This window comes from Corythoichthys intestinalis, chromosome 5, assembly GCF_030265065.1.
Source record: "Corythoichthys intestinalis isolate RoL2023-P3 chromosome 5, ASM3026506v1, whole genome shotgun sequence".
NCBI classification, from domain to species: domain Eukaryota; kingdom Metazoa; phylum Chordata; class Actinopteri; order Syngnathiformes; family Syngnathidae; genus Corythoichthys; species Corythoichthys intestinalis.
The window spans coordinates 1,960,661-1,983,738 of NC_080399.1; the positions used below are offsets into that span (position 1 = coordinate 1,960,661).

At 36.4% G+C, this 23,078-nt stretch overlaps 1 protein-coding gene across 4 annotated transcripts in view; it reads right to left on the bottom strand.

Moving 5' to 3' along the window:
- Positions 1-23,078, bottom strand: part of ush1c (Usher syndrome 1C) — a 72,676-nt gene that overhangs the window by 33,117 nt on the left and 16,481 nt on the right. For 3 of the 4 annotated variants that reach the window (XM_057837367.1, XM_057837366.1, XM_057837365.1), the window contains exons 3-16: positions 19,435-19,578; positions 19,234-19,372; positions 19,064-19,172; positions 18,967-18,991; positions 16,303-16,360; positions 16,043-16,231; positions 13,322-13,381; positions 13,107-13,163; positions 12,779-12,921; positions 10,974-11,039; positions 10,776-10,909; positions 3,595-3,644; positions 3,272-3,436; positions 3,082-3,198 (exon numbers count right to left, since the gene is read on the bottom strand). In XM_057837367.1, the coding sequence (XP_057693350.1) occupies positions 3,082-3,198; positions 3,272-3,436; positions 3,595-3,644; positions 10,776-10,909; positions 10,974-11,039; positions 12,779-12,921; positions 13,107-13,163; positions 13,322-13,381; positions 16,043-16,231; positions 16,303-16,360; positions 18,967-18,991; positions 19,064-19,172; positions 19,234-19,372; positions 19,435-19,578 (1,456 nt within the window). Of the gene's footprint in view, positions 1-3,081; positions 3,199-3,271; positions 3,437-3,594; positions 3,645-10,646; positions 10,706-10,775; positions 10,910-10,973; positions 11,040-12,778; positions 12,922-13,106; positions 13,164-13,321; positions 13,382-16,042; positions 16,232-16,302; positions 16,361-18,966; positions 18,992-19,063; positions 19,173-19,233; positions 19,373-19,434; positions 19,579-23,078 lie in introns of all 4 variants that reach the window. The other variant, XM_057837368.1, reaches the window with a different exon arrangement.

The window sequence follows — 23,078 nt, forward strand, 5'->3', positions numbered from 1 at the left end:
TATTATGTTTTTACATGATAATTATCATGCTTTTACATGATAAATGTCATGGTTTTACTTGCCGGTATTAGGTTTTTACATGATAATTGTCAGGTTTTTGCATGATAAGCGTCATGGTTTTACATGATAGTCATTACTTTTTTTAGATAATAGCTACCATATTTTTACTTGCTAGTTAACATTTTTTAAAATGATAAATATTACATTTTTTACATGATAATTATAACGTTTTTAAATGATAAATATTAGCTTTATACATGATAAATATTATGGTTTTACACGATAGTTATTACTTTAGATGATAGCCATCACGTTTTTACATGATAAATATCATCGCTTTACTTGCTAGTATAAGGCTTTTACATGATAATTATCACGTTTTTACATGATAAATATCCTGGTTTTACTTGCCGGTATTAGGTTTTTACATGATAATTGTCAGGTTTTTGCATGATAAGCATCATGGTTTTACATGATAGTCATTACTTTTTTTTAGATAATAGCTACCATATTTTTACTTGCTAGTTAACATTTTTTAAAATGATAAATATTACGTTTTTACAAGATAATTATAACGTTTTTACATGATAAATGTTAGCTTTATACATGATAAATATTATGGTTTTACACGATAGTTATTACTTTAGATGATAGCCATCACGTTTTTATGTGATAAATATCATCGCTTTACTTGCTAGTGTAAGGCTTTTACATGATAAAAATCATGAATTTACATTATAGTTATTACTTTTTCAGATGATGGCGATCATGTTTTTACTTGCTAGTTAACACGTTTTTACATGATAAATATTAGCTTTACACATGATAATTATCAAGTTTCTACATAATAAATATGGTTTTACTCGCTAGTATAAGGCTTTTACATGATAAATATCATGGTTTTACATGATAGTTATTACTTTTTTAGATGATAGCTATCATGTTTTTACTTGCTAGTTAACACGTTTTTACATGATAAATATTAGCTCTATACATGATAAATATTATGGTTTTACACGATAGTTATTACTTTAGATGATAGCCATCACGTTTTGACATGATAAATATCATCGCTTTACTTGCTAGTATAAGGCTTTTACATGATAATTATCACGTTTTTACATGATAAATATCCTGGTTTTACTTGCCAGTATTAGGTTTTTACATGATAATTGTCAGGTTTTTGCATGATAAGCATCATGGTTTTACATGATAGTCATTACTTTTTTTTAGATAATAGCTACCATATTTTTACATGCTAGTTAACATTTTTTAAAATGATAAATATTACGTTTTTACATGATAATTATAACGTTTTTAAATGATAAATATTAGCTCTATACATGATAAATATTATGGTTTTACACGATAGTTATTACTTTAGATGATAGCCATCACGTTTTTACATGATAAATATCATCGCTTTACTTGCTAGTATAAGGCTTTTACATGATAATTATCACGTTTTTACATGATAAATATCCTGGTTTTACTTGCCGGTATTAGATTTTTACATGATAATTGTCAGGTTTTTGCATGATAAGCATCATGGTTTTACATGATAGTCATTACTTTTTTTAGATAATAGCTACCATATTTTTACTTGCTAGTTAACATTTTTTAAAATGATAAATATTACGTTTTTACATGATAATTATAACGTTTTTACATGATAAATATTAGCTTTATACATGATAAATATTATGGTTTTACACGATAGTTATTACTTTAGATGATAGCCATCACGTTTTTACGTGATAAATATCATCGCTTTACTTGCTAGTGTAAGGCTTTTACATGATAAAAATCATGAATTTACATTATAGTTATTACTTTTTCAGATGATGGCGATCATGTTTTTACTTGCTAGTTAACACGTTTTTACATGATAAATATTAGCTTTACACATGATAATTATCAAGTTTTTACATAATAAATATGGTTTTACTCGCTAGTATAAGGCTTTTACATGATAAATATCATGGTTTTACATGATAGTTATTACTTTTTTAGATGATAGCTATCATGTTTTTACTTGCTAGTTAACACGTTTTTACATGATAAATATCACATTTTTATATGATAGTTATCTCGCTTTTAGATTTATTATGTTTTTCTTGCTGGTATTATGTTTTTACGTGATAATTGTCAAGTTTTTGCATGATAGGCATCATGGTTTTACATTATAGTTATTACTTTTTTAGATGATTGTTATCACAGTTTTAAATGATAAATATCATGGTTTTGCTTGTATAAGGCTTTTACATGATATAGTTTTTGATGATTGTTATTGCTTTTTTTTTTTTAGATGATAGCTATCATGTTTTTTTAACATGATGAATGTTACATTTTTACATGATAATTATCAGGTTTTTACATGATAAATATTCTGGTTTTACTTGCCGGTATTAGGTTTTTACATGATAATTGTCAGGTTTTTGCATGATAAGCATCATGGTTTTATATGATAGTCATTACTTTTTCTAGATGATTGTTATCAGTTTTAAATGATAAATATCATGGTTTTGCTTGTATAAGGCTTTTACATGATAAATATAGTTTACATGATAAATATCACATTTTTATATGATAATTATCTCGCTTTTAGATTTTATTTATCGTGTTTTTCTTGCTGGTATTGTTTTTTTTTTTTACATAATAATTGTGACGTTTTTGCATGATAAGCATCATGGTTTTACATGATAGTTATTACTTTTTTAGATGATATTTATCAGTTTTAAATGATAAATATCATGGTTTTACTTGCTTGTATAAGGCTTTTACATGATATAGTTTTGGATTATCGTTATTACATTTTTTTAAAGATGATAGCTATCACGTTTTTATGTAGTACTAGCATGTAAAAACATGATACTGGACTTTTTTTTTTTTTTTTGGTGGCAGCCACACTTCTGAGTAACCTTCCAAGTACAAAGCTTAAGAACCCATTTGAGCAATCAAAAACGCCCTCTTGTGGCCATTTTGACAATACATTTTCTCCTCCTGAGCTTTCTTTCCAATAAAATCTGCTTAAAAACTTCACAAAAGTTGCAATGACAAGATTTTTCTTTTTCCGTATACCTCAGGTGACTCGTTCTCCACGCAGGAAATTTGCTCCAAGCGAGTCTGACAAAGACGTTCAACCCAGTGCTGGACTTTTTCCGACTCTTCCAGATCTTCTCTCTCCGTCTCGGAAACCTGGCGTAAGTAACGCACGCGAGCGAACGTGCGCTCGTTTATAATATTTCAGACAAATATTTCATCTTTGTACCTCCTGAACCAGCCTGTTGATCTTCAACTGCTTCTCTCGCTCGTACATCTCTTCTTTCTCCTTGGCCAACTTCAGCTCAAACTCCATCTCCTTTTTGTTTTTTCTCTGCTCCTGCAGGGTGTCCACGCTGGACATTTTTTTCTTTTTCTTCTTCTTCTCACCTTTCTGCGGTGTGAAGAGTTTGCCAACGTCAAAGCTAAACCGTCCGTCACGGCAAGACGTGCTTCACGTCCACGCTTGGTTAAAAAAAGTTGAAAAACCCACGGCAATCCATATTCTAAGTTGAAATGCTCTCACAGCACACAAGGAAAAGACGACAATACCTTGCGGAATGAAGGAAGTTTCCCCTCGTAGCGGTAAAACCAGCCAAATGCTATGGAGATGAAGCAAAATGAGGCTATTATGGCTATGAAGCGGCCACCCGTGTTTTTGAGAGTCGAATAATCACTGATTATTTTGCGACGTATCAAGGGCCACAGAAATCAGAGTGCATTTGTTTTTTGTTTGGTATTAAATAAATGTAAATACAGGGCTCATACAACTTTTTTATGGCCAAATTCAAGCACTTATTAGGACCTTCATGACCAATTTTCCAGGTTTTTCCAGTAGCTTTTAAAGTTATTAACCCCGAAAGCTGGAAACATTTAGTTTGAAAGTGCCCTAGTAGGCACTTGTGAAAACCTGCTGCAACCTTTTTGTGATTTCCTCAGCCATGGTTTGTGTGCATCCGTCTGCCAAAACGGCCTGATAGCACGGATTTGTTGTCGAAGTACAGTCGATGTCAAAATAGAATAGTTTCTAATGAAAGCACGGAATGCTATGCAAGGTATCAATCGGAAATACAACTAGCTTACGATAGCACCAACATATTCATAGTTAGTGTAGGCCAGGGGTGTCCAAACTTTTTGCAAAGGGGGCCAGATTTGGTGTGGTAAAAATGTGGGGGGCCGACCTTGGCTGACGTCCTTTACGTAGAGCAATATATTTAAGCAAATTTTAGCAAGCCATTCTAGGTGTCACATTTGCTTTATTATTTTTTTAAATTAATAATTTCAACAATCTCGCAACTAGCCTTTGTGGCGTTCTCTTTTGACTCTCGGGCTCTTGCGAAATACCGCTGCTGTGAAATTAAACTAGCTTCAAGTTGCTACAATTTCTCGCTGCATATCTTCCCTATAATCTTGTCGTACATGTCAGCATGTCTTGTTTGGTATTATCACCACACATTGAACTTTTTAAAAACAGCTACTGTCTCTTTGCAAATGAGCCAGACCAAGTTGTTGCGTATTTTAGTGAAGAAGTAGTCCAATTTCCGCCTATCCTTGAAGCGTCAGCCGTCGCAGTCAACTATCTTTTTGTTGTTGTTGTTGTTGATTGTCGCCATTTTAGAAAATTGGAAGTAAAGGGTCACACATGGTAATGTTGCTTAGAGAGCTGCTGCCTCTTGGTGGGTAAATGAGGAGCAGCATTTAATGTGTAAGCTACTTCATATGCTGGTAGCAGAACTGCTGACCAATTTACCGTATTGGCCAGAATATAAGACGGCCCTGATTATAAGACGATCCCCTCTTTTTGATGACTCATGTTTGAAAAAGACTTTTTGAACACCAAATTAATTTTTATACAGAAAATAATTACAGTACATCTGAAACAAATGATTATAACAATATATTTGAGAGAAAAAGCATGTTATTTTGCCTCATTCAAATCATAATATTTGAACATTTAAATATGTAAACTAAAGTGCAATCACATTTGTAAATGAATGGCTTCTGGTTTTTGAAATGTAAATAAACCAAACAACAAAATTGCAATAACTGCATTAACCATCAAAGTGAAGTCTAACTGTAACTGTAGTCTTGAAACAAATCTGAATAAGGAAAAACATTGCAATAAAATCATGCAAACTGGTTAAACTTGAGAGTAGCTGAGATCTTTCATGACAGAACATCGCTTCAATGATAACTGGCGCCATCTAGCATCGTAAATGGGTATAATGTCTAGACAGCGAATATTAGATGACCCCCACTTTTTCAGTCTTATTTCAATGCAAAAAATACTGTCTTATATTTGGGCTAATACGGTATTAAGTCTGTGTGTGGGCCAGACGTAACTGATTTTATGACAGAGGCTGGGGGCCGGATGAAGTTTGACCGCGGGCCACATCTGGCCCCCGGGCCGGACTTTGGACATGTCTGGTGTAGGCATTCAATGTATTTCTTGTTGTTTGTGCTTCTTCTGTGTCTCTTTCATATTCTCTTTTTTTCTGTCCCCCCATAACCCCTTCCTGTTCGCTGCTTTAATGCCTAATAAACAAGGCATGTTGAATAATAAAAAGGAGATTATGTCATACTCCTATGTGATACATTAAAACTGTTCAGACCAATCAGACACTTAGACAACTAAACAGGACAGGTTACATTTTTTTTTTAATTAAGAAAAAAGAGGTGCAGGAATGTCTGGGTTTGCAGCAGGGAGACAACTGCCGTGTCAACACCCCCCCCTCCCCAACAGTCCTGGCCACCCCACATTCTCGGTGTATGATGAATCAAAATCAAGGGGGTGCTGGCCCGGGACTGAACGGCACCGTTCCGACTCTCCACGAAAACATGAATAAGTGTGTAGTGCGAGAGAAGAACCGGGATCCTGACCAGCCCCTGCCTCAGATTACTCCCGACGCCCCATATCGCCCACCACCCCGGCACCCACCCCGCATTCCTGAACTGGCACAACACCACGCACCGGAGACAACCTACTTATCCAGCTGGGGACAACAGGCCCACCCCAGATCACACAGGCCCCAGGAAGGCCCACCAATGGTCCTGCCAACAGAATGGCAGTGGCCTGGGCGAAGCCGGAGACAGGCCCAAGGGGCGGAGGCGCGCCCCACCACTCAACCTCGGGCCGACAGGGGTGCGCGGCATGGTACCAGGGAGCACCCTGGGCACCTACCCCACATCCGTGAACAGGCACCACACCACACACCAAAGACCAGGGGACAACCTACCCACCCAGCTGGGGACAACAGGCCCCACCCCAGATCACAAGGGCCCCAGAAGGGCTCGCCGATGGCCTTGCCAACAGAAGGGCAGTGGCAGCCGCCACAGGCGCCTGGGCAGAGCCGGAGACAGGCCCAAGGGACGTAGGCGCGCCCTACCACCCAACCCCGGGCCGAGAGGGTTGTGTGGCATGGTACCAGGGAGCACCCTGGCCACCTACAGTGCCCTCCATAATTATTGCCACCCCTGAAAAAGATGTGTTTTTTAGCTTCTAATAATTTTTTTTTACTCAAATAATATGGGACCTTAATGGAAACAAAGAGAAAACTCCAACCTTCAATACAAGTGCATTCATTCAGCGGGGAAAAAATCCCACATAAAGAAAAAATTACCGTATTGGCCCGAATATAAGACGGTGTTTTTTGCATTGAAATAAGAGGGGGTCGTCTTATATTTGCGGTCTAGACATTATACCCAGTCACGACGCTCGAAAGCGCCAGATATCATTTGAAGCGATGTTCTTTCTTGACAGATCTCAGCTACTCTCCCCATTCACGACGCTAGATGGCGCCAGATATCCTTGAAGCGATTTTCTGTCATGACAGATCTCAGCTACTATTTTAACCAGTTTGCATGATTTTATTGCAATGTTTTTCCGTATTCAGATTTGTTTCAAGACTACAGTTACAGCTAGACTTCACTTTGATGGTTAATGCAGTTATTGCAATTTTGTTGTTTTATGACAATAGATTGGTTTATTTACATTTCAAAAACCAGAAGCCATTCATTTACGAATGTGATTGCAGTTTGCATATTTAAATGTTCAGATATTAAGATTTGAATGAGGCAAAATAACATGCTTTTTCTCTCAAATATATTGTTATAATCAATTGTTTCGGATGTACGGTAGTTATTTTCTGTATAAAAATTAATTTGGTGTTCAAAAAGTCTTTTTTCAAACTTGAGTCTTGAAAAAGAGGGGGTCGTCTTATAATCAGGGCCGTCTTATATTCGGGCCAATACGGTATTTGATATCAAATAATGTGTGTCACAATTATTAGCACCCCTGGTGTTAATACTTTGTACAGCCCCCTTTTGCCAACAAAACAAGGTCTGGACACTGAGATGGCCATGGGAGGAGCTTGATTTTGTGTCTGTGTAGATTTGGCCATATGTTTAGGGTCATTGTCTTGCTGAAATACCCAGTGACGACCCATCTTCAGCTTTCAGGCAGAGGGCAACAGATTTTGATTTCAAATGTCCTGGTATTTCAAATCATTCATGATGCCATGCACCCTAACAAGGCTCTCAGGGCCTTTGGAAGCGAAACAGCATCACTGACCCACCCCCATACTTCACAGTGGGTATGAGGTGCTTTTCAGCATGCGCATCTTTCGTGGCACACCAGACCCACTTAGAGTGTTTGTTGCCAAAAAGCTCAATCTTGGTCTCACCTGATCAAAGCACTGGGACCGTGTGTATTTTTGTGTGAGGGGGTTGTACAAAGTATTAACACCAGGGGTGCTAATAATTGTGACACACATTATTTGATGTCAAATAATTTTTTCTTTATGTGGGATTTTTTTCCCCACTGAATGAATTCACTTGTACCGAAGGTTGGATTTTTCTCTTTTTTTCCATTAAGGTCCCATATTATTTGAATTTAAAATATATATATATATTAGAAGCTAAAAAACTAGGGCTGTCAAACAACTAAAATTTTTAATCGAGTTAATTACAGCTTAAAAATTAATTAATCGTAATTAATCGCAATTCAAACCATCTATAAAATATGCCATATTTTTCTGTAAATTATATATATATTCTGTAAAATAAATTGTTGGAATGGAAAGATAAGACACAAGATGGATATATACATTCAACAGACGGTACATAAGGACTGTAGTGGGCATTTCACTCTACTGTCATTTAAATCTGTCTATGCTGTCTTCACTCCGAAGTGTCTACTTTTTCCAAAGCTAGACAGCTAGTGAATGACACCTTAATAATCAGACTTCTTCCTTTTTCATCTGATTTATTAATAAAATGGCCTCAAACCATTGTTCTCTTTAGACCGTAGTAAAACTCCCAAAAAAAGTACACAAGCATTGCATTAGCAACAACGTTAGCTTAGCACGCTATACAGGTTCACTAAACATAAACAAAAAGCGTCTCATACAAAAAATAGAACATTTCGCTTACTAACATAATATGTACATTCTTTACAACAACCATACTTACGGACAAATCTTGTCCAAGGATCATATAAGCACAACATTATCAGCCCGAGACGTTGTGCAGCCATATTGAACTGGCAAGAAAACAATAAACCATGTCGCAAAGCGACCACAAGAGTTCGCTGTTAAACAGCACAAAAAGCCTTGCTGTAAAACTTACCAAAAGGCAGAATACTGTCTGAGCGGGACATGTGCGTTAATTGCGTCAAATATTTTAACGTGATTAATTTAAAAAATTAATTACCGCGCGTTAACGCGATAATTTTGACAGCCCTATAAAAAACACATCTTTTTCAGGGGTGCCAATAATTATGGAGGGCACTTTACACCGCATCCCCGAACAGGCACCACACCACACGCCAAAGACCAGGAAACAACCTACCCACCCCGCTGGGGACAACAGGCCCCACCCCAGATCACATGGGCCCCAGGGGAGCCGGCCGATGGCCAGAACAACAGAATGGCCTGGGCAAAGCCGGAGACAGGCCCAAGGGACGGAGGCGTGCCGCACCACCCAGCCCCGGGCCGAGAGGGTTGCGTGGCATGGTACCCCCCCCACCCCTGGGCACCTACCCCGCATACCCGAAAAGGCACCACACCACGCGCCAGAGTCAACCTAGCCACCCAGCAGGGGACAACAGGCCCCACCCCAGATCACACAGGCCCCAGGAGGGCCCACCAATGGCCCTGCCGGCAGAATGGCAGTGGCCTGGGCGAAGCTGGAGATAGGGACGGAGGCGCGCCCCACCACTCAACCTCGGGCCGACAGGGGTGCGCGGCATGGTACCGGGGAGCACCCACCCAGCACCCAGCACAAGGAGATGCGGCTCAGGTCGGGCCGACCCAGGAGGGCACTGTGCTCGCGGCCCACACCCCAACCCGGAAAAGGGGGCATTCCCATCCTGGATTGCGACAGTCGTAACCCTTGAACCACCTGTATATACTATTGTAATGTAGTAACTTACCAATGGGAGCGTCGGGTAGCCGTATCGAACGCAGCAATTGGAGTGTTGCGCTGACACATCACTGCGGCGCTGACAGTAGTCCTAGTGACGCTACAGTATGTTTCTTTTTTGTTTTGTTTTTTTTTTTTTGTTTTTTTTTTTTTTTTTTTTTTAAACCTGTCCTGTTCAGCTGTTTGACACAGAGAATGGAAGTCTAAGTGCCCGGATTCTGAACAGTTTTAATGTTTCACATTGAGAGTCTGACATACTCCCATTGTGATCATTCAAAATACCTTTTTATTATGACAAAGCAGCGAACAGGAAGGGATTATGGGGAGACAGAAGAAAAGAAATACAAGAGAAGAAGGAAAAGAAACACATACACAAACAGCAACTAGAAATACATTGAACATCTAAACTAGTTACTAATATGCTGGTGCTATCGTCAGCGAAATGTATTTCCGGTTTACACCATGTGGGGGCCTATTGGCCAGTGAAAGAGGAGAATGGGGGTGGGGGTGGTGGAGGCAGGAGAACGCCCAGGAACTGCCACGAGGCGATGCAAGATCGGAGACCCGACCCCCCAACCTACTCCCGCGGCCGGCAGCCGAGGCAGAGGGGAGGCCACACCCCAGGAGCCACGCCATATAGAAAAGTGTGGGACCCACCTACCACCCTATTACTGTGGCTGCCAGGTTCCCGACTGACAGCCATCACCCAGCACCGTGATGGGGGTGTGAGGGGAGGGTAGTGCAATGTATGCATTAAAATAGGAGAGCTTGGCTTGGGGCAGTGGGACCGCAGCATGGAGCTTCTGCCCAGCCGCCCGTCCCACCGCCCTTTGCCAGAGCTCTCCTGTGGAGTATGATGTGTGGTGCGTTTAGACGCTACAGTATGTTTCTGTTGAATTTTATTTTGTGTGCTGCATAAATTTTCTTGTGCGCTGAGTATGTGCAAGCAGTGTGCGATAGTGCACATGCATTTTAGGGGAAACACTGGGGACCACTGAATTAGTGGATTCATCCACTCGTCAATTTGTCAATTCATCGTGGAGTCACTAATGACCGCGGGCGGTACCGCGGATTTACAAGCAAACCACGCAAGTCGATTCACTCCAGAAAAAAGATGCCAAACGTTCCTTTTGGTTGTCAAAGGAAATTCAGACTCGTTTTTTTTTTTTCTCGTCCACACTCACTTGCTCTTCCCGCTCGCTCTCATTGGCCTCGTCGTCGGTCAACGAGCCGGCTTCTTCGTCTAATAGGTCGATAACGATAAGCACGGCGCGAGAGATAGAGAGAGGGAAAAAAATACCAAAAAGTCTTACGAGAGCTTTTGGCTTTCGGCGGCGAGGCGCTTTTCATTTCGGGCGGGGCGGGCGACGGGGTTCTCTGAGAGCGCTCGGGGGTACCGTAGTCTTCTTCCCACTCTCTGTGGTGTTTCCGCTCCGCCGCCTCGATTCTGCGGCGGGTGGCAAAGTTAGGGAAAGTTAGCCGGAATGGGAGAAATTGATTGAAGCGGTTACCGTTCCATTTCTTGTTTGTAGCGTTGTTCTTCTTCTGCAGCTTTTTGGGAGATTTCCATCTTCCTCCTGGGAAGGGATTAAACGACAGCTGAAGAGCTTTTCGGATTTCGTTCTTGAGCATTTTATTCGGTTCAATTGGATTAAATGCACCATTCGCTGTCTCAAAACTCATATTAGAAATAATAATAATAATAATTGAATGCGTAGTTTTTGAGTTACTGACATAGCAACATCTTAGCAGCGAGGGACGCCACTTGATGCCAGAATTTACTTAAAAAAATATACGTCGGAAATCGTTGGGGGAAAAGCACATTAAAAATATGTAAATATAAACGTCATTTTTATTGGAAAAATACCACCAAAAAATGGAAAAGCCTAAAAAATAAATAAACAGTAAAAGACTTCTAAAAAGAAAATGAATAAATAAAACAATAATTTTCAAAAATAATTTTTAAAAAAATTATTATAAAAGTTAAATAAAAAATAAATTTTAAAAAACGTTTTTTTAAAGAAAATTCTTCAAAAATTATGAAAAATTGAGAAAATAATTTACAGGAAAATATAAAAATAATTTTGTAAACTATAAATGTTATTTTATTTTCAAATTGTGACAATTTTTAATTTGATTTAATTATATGTATATTCATCCATATTTTTTAAGATATGTATTAACAACCATTTGGGCCATATATAAAGTACATTAAAAATATGTATATATAAACATTTTTAGCGGGAAAATACCAGAAAAAAATGTGAAAATCCTATTTTTTTAAAAGAAAATAAAAAAGTAAATAATCATTTCAATTTTTTTTTTAAATAATTACAGAAAGATATAAAAATGAATGAAAACATTTTTTTAAAATAATTTTTTAAAAAAACGAAAATTCATTATTATTATGAAAAATTCAAGAAAATAATTTACAGGAAAATATCAAAATAATTCTGTAAACTACAAAAATTCTTTTAATTGTGACAGTTTTAATTAATTATTTATATACATTTACCTTGATTTCTTCTTACTTATTTTTATTAAATATACATCAAAAACCATTTGGGGAATATATAAAGTACATTAAATAAAGGTTTACATAAATATATTTTTATTGGGAAAAATACAATATAAAACGGAAAATCCGAAATAAAAAAAAATGAGTAAAAGAATAAAAAAATCATTATTTCAAAGAAATCATAAATAAATTAAAAAAAAAAGATTAATACAATTAAATTTTAGAAAATTAAATTTTAAAAATTAATTTTTAAAAAATTCATCAAAAATCATGAAAAATTGAAAATTTACAGGAAAATATAAAATTATTTTGTAAATTCATTTTTTTTTTTTTTATTGTGACATTTTTAGCTCTAATTAATGATATAAATTTACCATTATTCTTTTTTTTTTTTTTTTTTTCAATATTTGCACATAATTGCGCAAAAAGATACAGAAAAAATATTGGCGCATAAAAATATAAAATAAAAATATAAATTTACTCTTTGTGCATTTTTTAAAAAATTTTATTTTATATGATTTCATTTGATCTATGTTTTTCAATTGTATTTTGGAGATTTTTCATCATTTACATTCTGAGGCCCAAATTTAATTTTAGTATCAGAAAAAAAAAATCAGATATTTGAGAAAAATTATCACAAGAAGTAGGTGATTAGGATTTAGTTGTTGCAAATCTATAACGCCTGCCATGAGAGGGTAAATATAATTTTTATGCAATTTACTGAACGCATTCCTCCAGGCATTTAATAATATTTCCGCATGTGTGTGGAAGATGTCTATCGGCGTCAATGGCACATACTGCCTCTCCTTCTCCTGCTGCTCTTTAAGGATCTTGTTGGTCTCCAGAGCCACCCTCTTCTGATGCATCAGCTCCTGCCGCTCCAGCTCCCGTCGCGCCTCCAAAGCCAGACGCTCCTCGTCCGTCATGAACAGTTCGCTGCCCTGAGAAAATAAATCATCTCATCACATCCACTGACAATATTGTTGTGACATACCGTATTTATTATCCATAGCCAAGCCATGAAGAAATACACAGGTACTGTTAATGAGTTGTCAAGACGTGATTGATGGGGAAATGTTCAGCGCCCAAATGACAGCGTTAGCATCGAACGTTACAGATGACTTACGGCTCCGGTCAGAACGGTAATGGTCAGACTCCTGCTGCTTTTCAGCACTCTTACAGCCTATGAGAAGAAGAAAATAAACAGAAGCAACCTTCCCATCAAAGTCAATGCGTTGACATGAAAATGAAGTCGTCACGGGAAGTGACCCAAAATCCCTAAACTTATTGTCTGCCATTGACATTCATTCGCTGCCACCCTCCTACTTCAAAAATGCTTACCTCCTTGTGGTCCACATTGGTGAAGTCCACCCCATTGACTTCTACAATCTGGTCCCCAATCTGAAGAAGAAAAATAAATAAATAAATAAAACTGTGACAGTTGACAAGAGAGATCAGGTGCACCCACATTGACATTAAAATTACAAGACCCAAAATCAACAACAATACAGTAGGTGTCCCGGGATTTCCCAAAATCAACACGAAGTTACCCAAGATGACCGAAAATCAACAGGAAGCCACCCAGGATGGCCAGAAATAAACAGGAAGTGACCCAAAATCAACAGGAAGTGACCCAGGATTGGCCAAAATCAATAGGAGGTAATCCAAGATCCACAAAAAGTGACTCAAGATTGGCAAAAATCAAAAGGGAGTGACCTAGGATGGCCAAAGATAAACAGAAAGTGACCTAGGATAAGTCAAAATCAACAGAAGGCCATCCAAATTCAACAATAAATGACCCAAGATGGCCCAAAATCAACAGGAAGGGACCTAGGATTACAAAAAAATCAACAGGAAGTTACTCAAGACTGCCGAAAATCAACAGGGAACCTGGGACTACCCAAAATCAAGAGGAAGTGAGCTAAGATGGCCCAAAATAAACATGAAGTAAACCAGGATTGCCCAAAATTAACAGGAAATGACCGGGAAGGCCAAAAATAAACAGGAAATGATCTAGGATTACCCAAAATCAACAGTAAGCGATCCAGGATTGCCAAAAATCAAATAGGAAGTGACTCAGGATGTCAAAAAAAATCAACAGGAAGTGACCTAGGATTACCCAAAATCAACAGAAGGTGATCCAAATCAACAGAAAGTGGTCCAAGATGGCCCAAAATCAACAGGAAGTGACCTCGGATGTCCAAAAATAAACAGGAAGTGACCTAGGATTACACAAAATCAACAGAAAGTGACTCAGGGTGGCCAAAAATAAACAGGAAGTGATCCAGGATTGCCCGAAATCAAACAGGAATTGACCTAGGATTACCCAAAATCAACAGGAAGTGGCCCAAGATGTCAAAAAAATCAACAGGAAGTGACCTAGGACTACCCAAAATCAACAGAAAGTGATCCAAATAAACAGGGAGTGACCCAAGATGGCCCAAAATCAACAGAAAGTGATCCGGGATTGCCCAAAATCAAACAGGAAGTGACCTAGGATTACCCAAAATCAACAGGAAGTGGCCCAGGATGTCAAAAAATCAGCAGGAAGTGATCCAAGATGGCCCAAAATCAACAGGAAGTGACCTCGGATGTCCAAAAATAAACATGAAGTGACCCAGGATTACCCAAAATCAACAGAAAGTGACCCAGGATGGCCAAAAATAAACAGGAACTGACCTAGGATTACCCAAAATCAACAGGAAGTGGCCCAGGATGTCAAAAAATCAGCAGGAAGTGACCTAAGATTACCCAAAATCAACAGAAGGTGAGCCAAATCAACAGGAAGTGATCCAAGATGGCCCAAAATCAACAGGGAGTGACCTCGGATGTCCAAAAATAAACAGGAACTGACCTAGGATTACCCAAAATCAACAGGAAGTGGCCCAGGATGTCAAAAAATCAGCAGGAAGTGACCTAGGATTACACAAAATCAACAGAAAGTGATCCAAATCAACAGATAGTGACCCAAGATGGCCCAAAATCAACAGGAAGTGACCCAGGATGTCCAAAAATAAACAGGAAGTGACCTAGGATTACCCAAAATCAACAGAAGATGATCCAAAACCAACAAGAAGGAAAGTAAACAAGAAGTGACCCAGAATTTCCCAAACTCAATTGGAGCTGATTCAAGATCAACAGGAAGTGATCCAAGATGGCCCAAATTCAACAGGAAGTGACCTCCAATGTCCAAAAATAAACAGGAAGTGACCCAGGATTACCCAAAATCAACAGAAAGTGATCCAAATCAACAGAAAGTGATCCAAGATGGCCCAAAATCAACAGGAAGTGACCTCGGATGTCCAAAAATAAACAGGAAGTGACCGAGGATTACCCAAAATCAACAGAAAGTGACTCAGGATGGCCAAAAATAAACAGGAAGTTATCCAGGATTGCCCAAAATCAAACAGAAAGTGACATAGGATTACCCAAAATCAATAGGAAGTGACCCAGGATGTCCAAAAATAAACAGGAAGTGACCTAGGATTACCCAAAATCAACCGGAGGTGATCCAAATCAACACAAAGTGACCCAAGATGGTCCGATATCAACAAGAAGTGACCTAGGATGGCCAAAAATAACCAGGAAGTGACCTAGGATTACCCAAAATCAACAGAAGATGACCCAAAACCAACAAGAAGGAAAGTAAACAAGAAGTGACCCAGAATTTCCCAAACTCAATTGGAGCTGATTCAAGATCGACAGGAAGTGACCCAAAATCAACAGGAAGTGACTCGAGATGGCCAAAAATAAACAGGAAGTGACACAGGATGTCAAAAATCAACAGGAGGTGACCTAGGATTACCCCAAATCAAAAGAGGGTGATCCAAAATCAACAGGAAGTGACCCAGTATTGCTATAAAATGAACAGGAAGTGACCTGGGCTTAGCCAAAATCAACAGGAAGTGACCCAAGTTATCCCAAAATCAACAGGGAGTGACTCAGGATGGCCAAAAATAAACAGGAAGTGATTTAGGATGACCCAAAATCAATAGGAAGTGATCCACAATCAACAGGAATGTCCAAATCATCACGCCGACCTCCAGGTCTTCTCCATCTTACCTGAAGTCCAACCTCCGCCGATAGCGAACCGGGTTTGACGTTGCTGATGTAGATGCCGGGTTTCTGCGTGGGACCGCTGGAGATGCTGATGCCCATTCCTTTGGTACCCACCAGGCTGAGGAAGACCTTCTTCTCCTTGATTTCCTTCCCTCCGATGGAGGCCAAGCCGGCAACGCTGCTTTTTTTCTCCTAGGTCGCACAAGGAGAAGCTGAAAACCGGATTTGGGCGGTTTTTAATTTGCATTCGAAACAATTCTCACCCCAGATTCGGACACAAACTGATCGACAAACTGCCATTTGAGGGGTTCGTCCGATGAGCTAAACAGAGAGAGAACACGTTGACTGTTAAGGATTCGATTAGTTTTGGTTTTTCAGAGTAAAAGCGCGATATTTTCAATTCATTCCAAAAGTAATCATTGGCTTTCATGTAAAACGAAAGAAATCAATGTATATTTTTGCCTTTTTTTTTTTTTTTAATATCGAAAAATGCATGAAAATAAAAATATATTAAATGTAAATTTTGATGGATTTTAATGTTTGAAAAAAGATCCTCTTTCATTAAATTATATATTTTTAAAAAATATATAAAATAATGTTTACTGATCCCCCACCCCTTTTCTTTAATTAAAAAAAAAAAAGAAATTATAATAACAATATTTTTTTTCTGAGTGAGTGGCTCAACAAAAGATAATCTGCACAATTTTTTATATATGAAAAATTACATATTTTATAACTATACAAAGATACTTAAAATTAAGGGGAAAAAAACCCAAAAAAACAAGCATCTACTTAAACTACAGAAGTGAGAAAATATTTTGTTTTTTAAAATATTTTAATGATTACAAAATTAATTTATAAATATTTTAAATAATAATATAATATTACAAATATTTATTAGATTAGCATTTGCTTTCATCGTACATTGCAAGAATATATATATATTTTTTTCTAATTGAAAAAATTAAAACTACAAAAAGTATGTACTGCAGCCCCCTTTTTTTTTTTAATCTAAAACAATTACTTAAAAATAATCATACATTAAAATGGAAATAATTTTTAGTGAAATGGCTAAAAAAACATGAATTGTGCAATTATTTTACAAAATATCATTTTTTATTATCAAATAAAGAGAATATTTACAATATTTTCCATTTAATATGAAAAAGATATCACAAAAATATATTAAAAATATAATATTTTCTATGAAATGGCTTAAAGATTATTTGTGAACAAAAATTTAAAAAAAAATTTTTTTTTCATTACAAAATACTTAATATGGTTTCCCTTTTTAATTATAAAAAATATACAAAAATGATAACAACAAAAACAAAATATTTCATATGAAATGACTCATAAAAAGGATTTTTTTTAAATGTCAAAAAAATTGTAAATTGCAAAATATATAAAGCCTATACACAATAGTTTCCCTTTTTGAATGTGTAAAAAATGATTAAAAAAAAAAAAAAATCAATAAAAATATATAAAAAAATATTTTTATGGAATGCTCTTTTTTAATATAAATAATCTAAAAAACAAAAAAAATAATAAAATGATTAAAAAGAGTGAAAAAGTCAAAATATTTTCTAAATTACTAAATAAAGAAAATTCACAATATTTCCCCTTTTTAAATGTGTAAAAAATGTAAATTAATAGTAATTCAATAAAAATATATAAAAAGAATATTTTCTATGGAACGGCCTTTAACATAAAAAAAATAAAATAAAAATAAAAATAAATAAAATAATAATAAAATTGAATTTAAAAAAAGAGTAAATATTTCAAAATATTTTTCGAAATTATAAAATAAATGTACTTATACTTTACATATTTTTTTAAATATAAAAAAATTGTTTAAAAAAAATTATATATATCTATACATATATATATATATTAATAGAATATTTTCCTTTTTGTGATATTTTTTAAAAACAATAATAAAAAAAATATTAATAATGAAAAAAATATATATAAAGAATATTTTCTATGGCATGCCCTTTTTAATATAAATAAATAAAATAAAATACAAATCATTAAAATGAGTAAAAATATCCAAATATTTTTCTAAATTACATAATAAATAAAAAGAAAATTTGCAATATTTTCCCGTTTTGAATATGTAAAACAAAATGTAAAATAATGATAATTCAATAAAAATATATATTAAAAAAAAGAGAATATTTTCTATGGAACACCCTTTTTCAATATAATCTAAAAGTAAATAAATAAAATAATTAAAAAGAGTAAAAATATGAAAATAATTTTCTAAATTACAAAATAAATAAGAAGAAAATGTACAATATTTTCCCTTTTTGAATGTGTAAAAATATGTGAAAACATAATTCTATATAATAAAAATAATATAATAATAATAATAATTATATATATAATAAAAATATAAAAATATATAAAAATAATATTTTCTATGGAACATCATTTTTTAATTTAAATTAACTAAAAATTTTAAAAAAATAAGAAGAAAATAAAAACAAATAAAAAGAGTAAAAATATCTAAATGACAAAAAAATGAAAAGAAAATTTACAATATTTTACCTTTTTTTAATATAAAAAGTGTGAAAAAAATAAAATCAAAAATATATAATTAGAATATTTTCAATGAAATGGCTTAATATTATATCTGAATATTTTCCCTCTTTGTAATATTTTTTAAAAACAACAACAACAAATATTAACAATTATTTAAAAAAAAAAAAAAAAGAATATTTTATACGGAATGCCATAAATAAAGCTGAATTGTAACAGATTTCAAAAACATTTTTTTCAATGACAAAATTTTACAATGTTTTCCCTATTTTTAATTTTTAAAAAAACCAATCATTTTTAACGCAACAATGAATTGATGACCCAAAACGTTGTCAATGAATTAGGTTTTAAAACTATATGTTGAAATTAAACAGAAAACATACCTTTTGACAGGAATCATCCCCACATCTACAAAAAAAAAATACAAAACAAACATACATAAACGAACGTAACGTCTTTTCCTGCGTCGGATTTACGCACGTCTAACTTTGAGCGAGACGATCTTCTTGGTCTTGATCAAACTGATGACTTCCTCGTGTATGCAGGAAGAGATGGAATATCCGTTGATGCGAACGATCTCGTCGCCGACCTACGAGTCAAAACGGGATGGGAAAAGCTAGCCGGCGTTTTGGCGTGGATCGTCCGCAAACCTGAAGACCGACGTTTCCGGCTTGTCCGTCTTTGACGATTTGCGAGATGTAGAGACCGCAGCCGAATTCCAGACCGCCTCGGACGCTCAGACCCAGGCCGTCGCGATGCGTTCGATCCAAGCGCACCTCTTTTAGCTTCCTGAACGTGACAGTTTAAAATAGGGGGGAACGGCGGCGGAGAAAGGAACATTTTGGACTAACCTGGAGCGCTTGGGAGTTTGCAGGTCGTACTCCACCTGGTGTTTGAGAGGGATGAGCGGACGGATGGCGTCGAAAAGGGGCAAACGCTTGGGTTCGTTGATGACCAGCTTCAGGTCGCCGACCAGCACGGGCAGGTCCATGGATCTGTGAGACGGCAAACAGTTAGCTTTAGTCATCAAAGTGGCTCCTTTACAGATTTTTAGACCTTAACAGGGGTCAGTTTTGTTCATTCGGCTCTTTGTGGGTGACTTTTCTGTTAATTTCAGGTTATCTCCTGTTGATTTTCTATTTTTGGTTACGTTCTGTTGGTTCAGGAACATTACCGGGTCATTTCCTGTTGATTTTTGGTCACTTCCTTTTCGTTTTGGGGCATTTACGGGTTCCTTCCATGTCTGGGTGACTTATTTTGGTGACTTCCTATTGATTTTAGATCTTTTTAGGTTGCTTTGTTGCTTTTTAGGTCATTTCCTGTTGATTTTGGGAGTCATTTACGGGTGACTTCCTGTGAATTTTGGTTACTTTCTGTTGATTCACAAGCATTTCCAGGTCACTTCCTGTGACTTTATTTTGTTGACTTCCTGTTGATTTTGGCTTTGACTTTTCTATTTATTTGAGTCACTTTCTGTTGATTTTCAATCATTTTTGGGTGGCTTTGTTTATTTGGCGACTTCCTGTTGCTTATAGGTTATTTCTGCGTCACTTCCTGTTTATTTTTGTCATTTCCTGTTGATTTTGGGTCAGTTACGGGTGACTTTCTGTGTATTTTGGTTACTTTTTGTTGATTCAGGAACTTTTCCAGGTCACCTCCATTTCTGGGTGACTTTATTTTGTTGACTTCCTGTTGATTTTGGATCATCTAAGCGTTATTTTGTTGATTTTGGCCACTTCCTGTTGCTTTTAGGTCATTTCTGGGTCACTTCCTGTTTATTTTTGTCATTTCCTGTTGATTTCGGGTCAGTTACGGGTGACTTTCTGTGTATTTTGGTAACTTTTTGTTGATTCAGGAACTTTTTCAGGTCACTTCCTGTTGATTTTCGGTCATTTTCTTTTCGTTTTGGGGCTTTTGCAGGTGACTTCCATTTCTGGGTGACTTTATTTTGTTGACTTCCTGTTGATTTTGGATCATTTAAGGGTTATTTTGTTGATTTTGGTCACTTCCTGTTGATTTGAAGTGACGTCCGGGTGCCCCTCTATTTATTTTAGTCACTTTCTGTTGATTTTCAATCATTTTTGGGTGGCTTTGTTTATTTGGCGACTTCCTGTTGCTTTTAGGTCATTTCTGGGTCACTTCCTGTTTAATTTTATCATTTCCTGTTGATTTTGGGTCAGTTACGGGTGACTTCCTGTGTATTTTGGTTACTTTTGTTGATTCAGGAACTTTTCCAGGTCACCTCCATTTCTGGGTGACTTTATTTTGTTGACTTCCTGTTGATTTTGGATCATTTAAGGGTTATTTTGTTGATTTTGGTCACTTCCTGTTGATTTGAAGTGACTTCCGGGTGAGTTTTCTATTTATTTTTTGTCACTTTCTGTTGATTTTCGATCATTTTTAGTTGGCTTTGTTTATTTGGCGACTTCCTGTTGCTTTAAGGTCATTTCTGGGTCACTTCCTGTTTATTTTTGTCATTTCCTGTTGATTTCGGGTCAGTTACGGGTGACTTTCTGTGTATTTTGGTTACTTTTTGTTGATTCAGGAACTTTACCAGGTCACTTCCTGTTGATTTTCGGTCACTTTCTTTTCGTTTTGGGGCTTTTACTACCATTTCTGGGTGACTTTATTTTGGTGACTTCCTGTTGATTTTAGATCATTTTTCGGTTACATTATCTATTTTGGTCATTTGCGGTTGATTTTGGGTCGATTACAGGTGACTTCCTGTTCATTTTGGTGAATTTGTGCCGATCCAGGAACGTTTAGTGGTCACTTCCTATGGATCGTTTTTGGTTACTTTGTTTATTTTGGTCACTCACACACTGTTGATTATAGGTGATTTCTGGGTGACTTCCTGTTTATTTTGGTCACTACCAATTAATTGTGGATCATTTCTGGTTTAATTTGTTTATGTTGGTCACTTCCTCTTGATTTTAAGTCATTTCTAGGTGACTTCCTGTTGATTCAGGGACATTTCCAAGTCACTTCATGTTGGTTTTTGGTCATTTTTGGGTTGATTTTGGACATTTCAGCCACTTCCTGTTGCTTATAGGTCATTTCTGGGTGACTTCCTGTTTATTTTGGTTACTTCCTGTTGATTATAGGTGATCTGGGTGACTTCCTGTTTATTTTGGTCACTACCAATTCATTTTGGATTATTTGTGGTCTAATTTGTTTATGTTGGTCACTCCCTCTTGATTCCAGGTCATTTCTAGGTGACTTCCTGTTGATTCAGGGACATTTCCAAGACACTTCATGCTGATTTTTGGGTTGATTTTGGACATTTCGGTCACTTCCTGTTGATTTTAGGTCATTTCTGGCTTCAATTGTTTATTTTTGTCACTTCCTGTTGATTTTATGTAATTCCTGGGTAACTTCCTGTTTATTTTGGTCATTTCCTGTTGTTTTGGGGGTCATTCTTGGTTTACTTTGTTTATTTTGGTCACTCCCTGTTGATTTTAGGTCATTTCTGGGTGACTTTCTGTTTATTTTTGTTACCTCCTGTTGATTCAGGAACATTTTCAGGTCACTTCCTGTTGATTTCGGGTTATTTACGGGAAACGTCCTTTTTATTTCAGCCACTTCCTGTTGCTTATAGCTCATTTCTGGGTGACTTCCTGTTCATTTTGGTTACTTCCTGTTGATTATAGGTGATTTCTGGGTGACTTCCTGTTTATTTTGGTCACTACCAATTCATTTCGGATCATTTCTGGTTTAATTTGATTATGTTGGTCACTTCCTCTTGATTTTAGGTCATTTCTAGGTGACTTCCTGTTGATTCAGGGACATTTCCAAGTCACTTCATGTTGATTTTTGGTCATTTTTGGGTTGATTTTGGACATTTTGGTCCCTTCCTGTTGATTTTACGTGATTCCTGGGTGACTTCCTGTTTATTTTGGCCATTGCCTGTTGATTTGCGGTCATTTTTTGCTAACTTTGTTTATTTCGGTCACTTCCTGTTGATTTTAGGTCATTTCTGGCTTCAATTGTTTGTTTTGGTCACTTCCTGTTGATTTTAAGTCATTCCTGGGTGACTTCCTGTTTACTTTGGTCATTTCCTGTTGATTTGGGGGTCATTTTGGGTTTACTTTGTTTATTTTGGTCACTTCCTGTTGATTTTAGGTCATTCCTGGGTGACCTTCTGTTTATTTTTGTTACCTCCTGTTGATTCAGGAACATTTTCAGGTCACTTCCTGTTGATTTCTGGTTATTTCTGGGTGATTTCCTTTTTATTTCAGCCACTTCCTGTTGCTTATAGGTGATTTCTGGGTGACTTCCTGTTTATTTTGGTCACTACCAATTGATTTAGGCTCATTTCTGGTTTAATTTGTTTATGTTGGTCACTTCCTCTTGATTTTAGGTCCTTTTCTAGGTGACTTCCTGTTGATTCAGGGACATTTCCAAGTCACTTCATGTTGATTTTTGGTCATTTTTGGGTTGATTTTGGACATTTTGGTCTCTTCCTATTGATTTTACGTGATTCCTGGGTGACTTC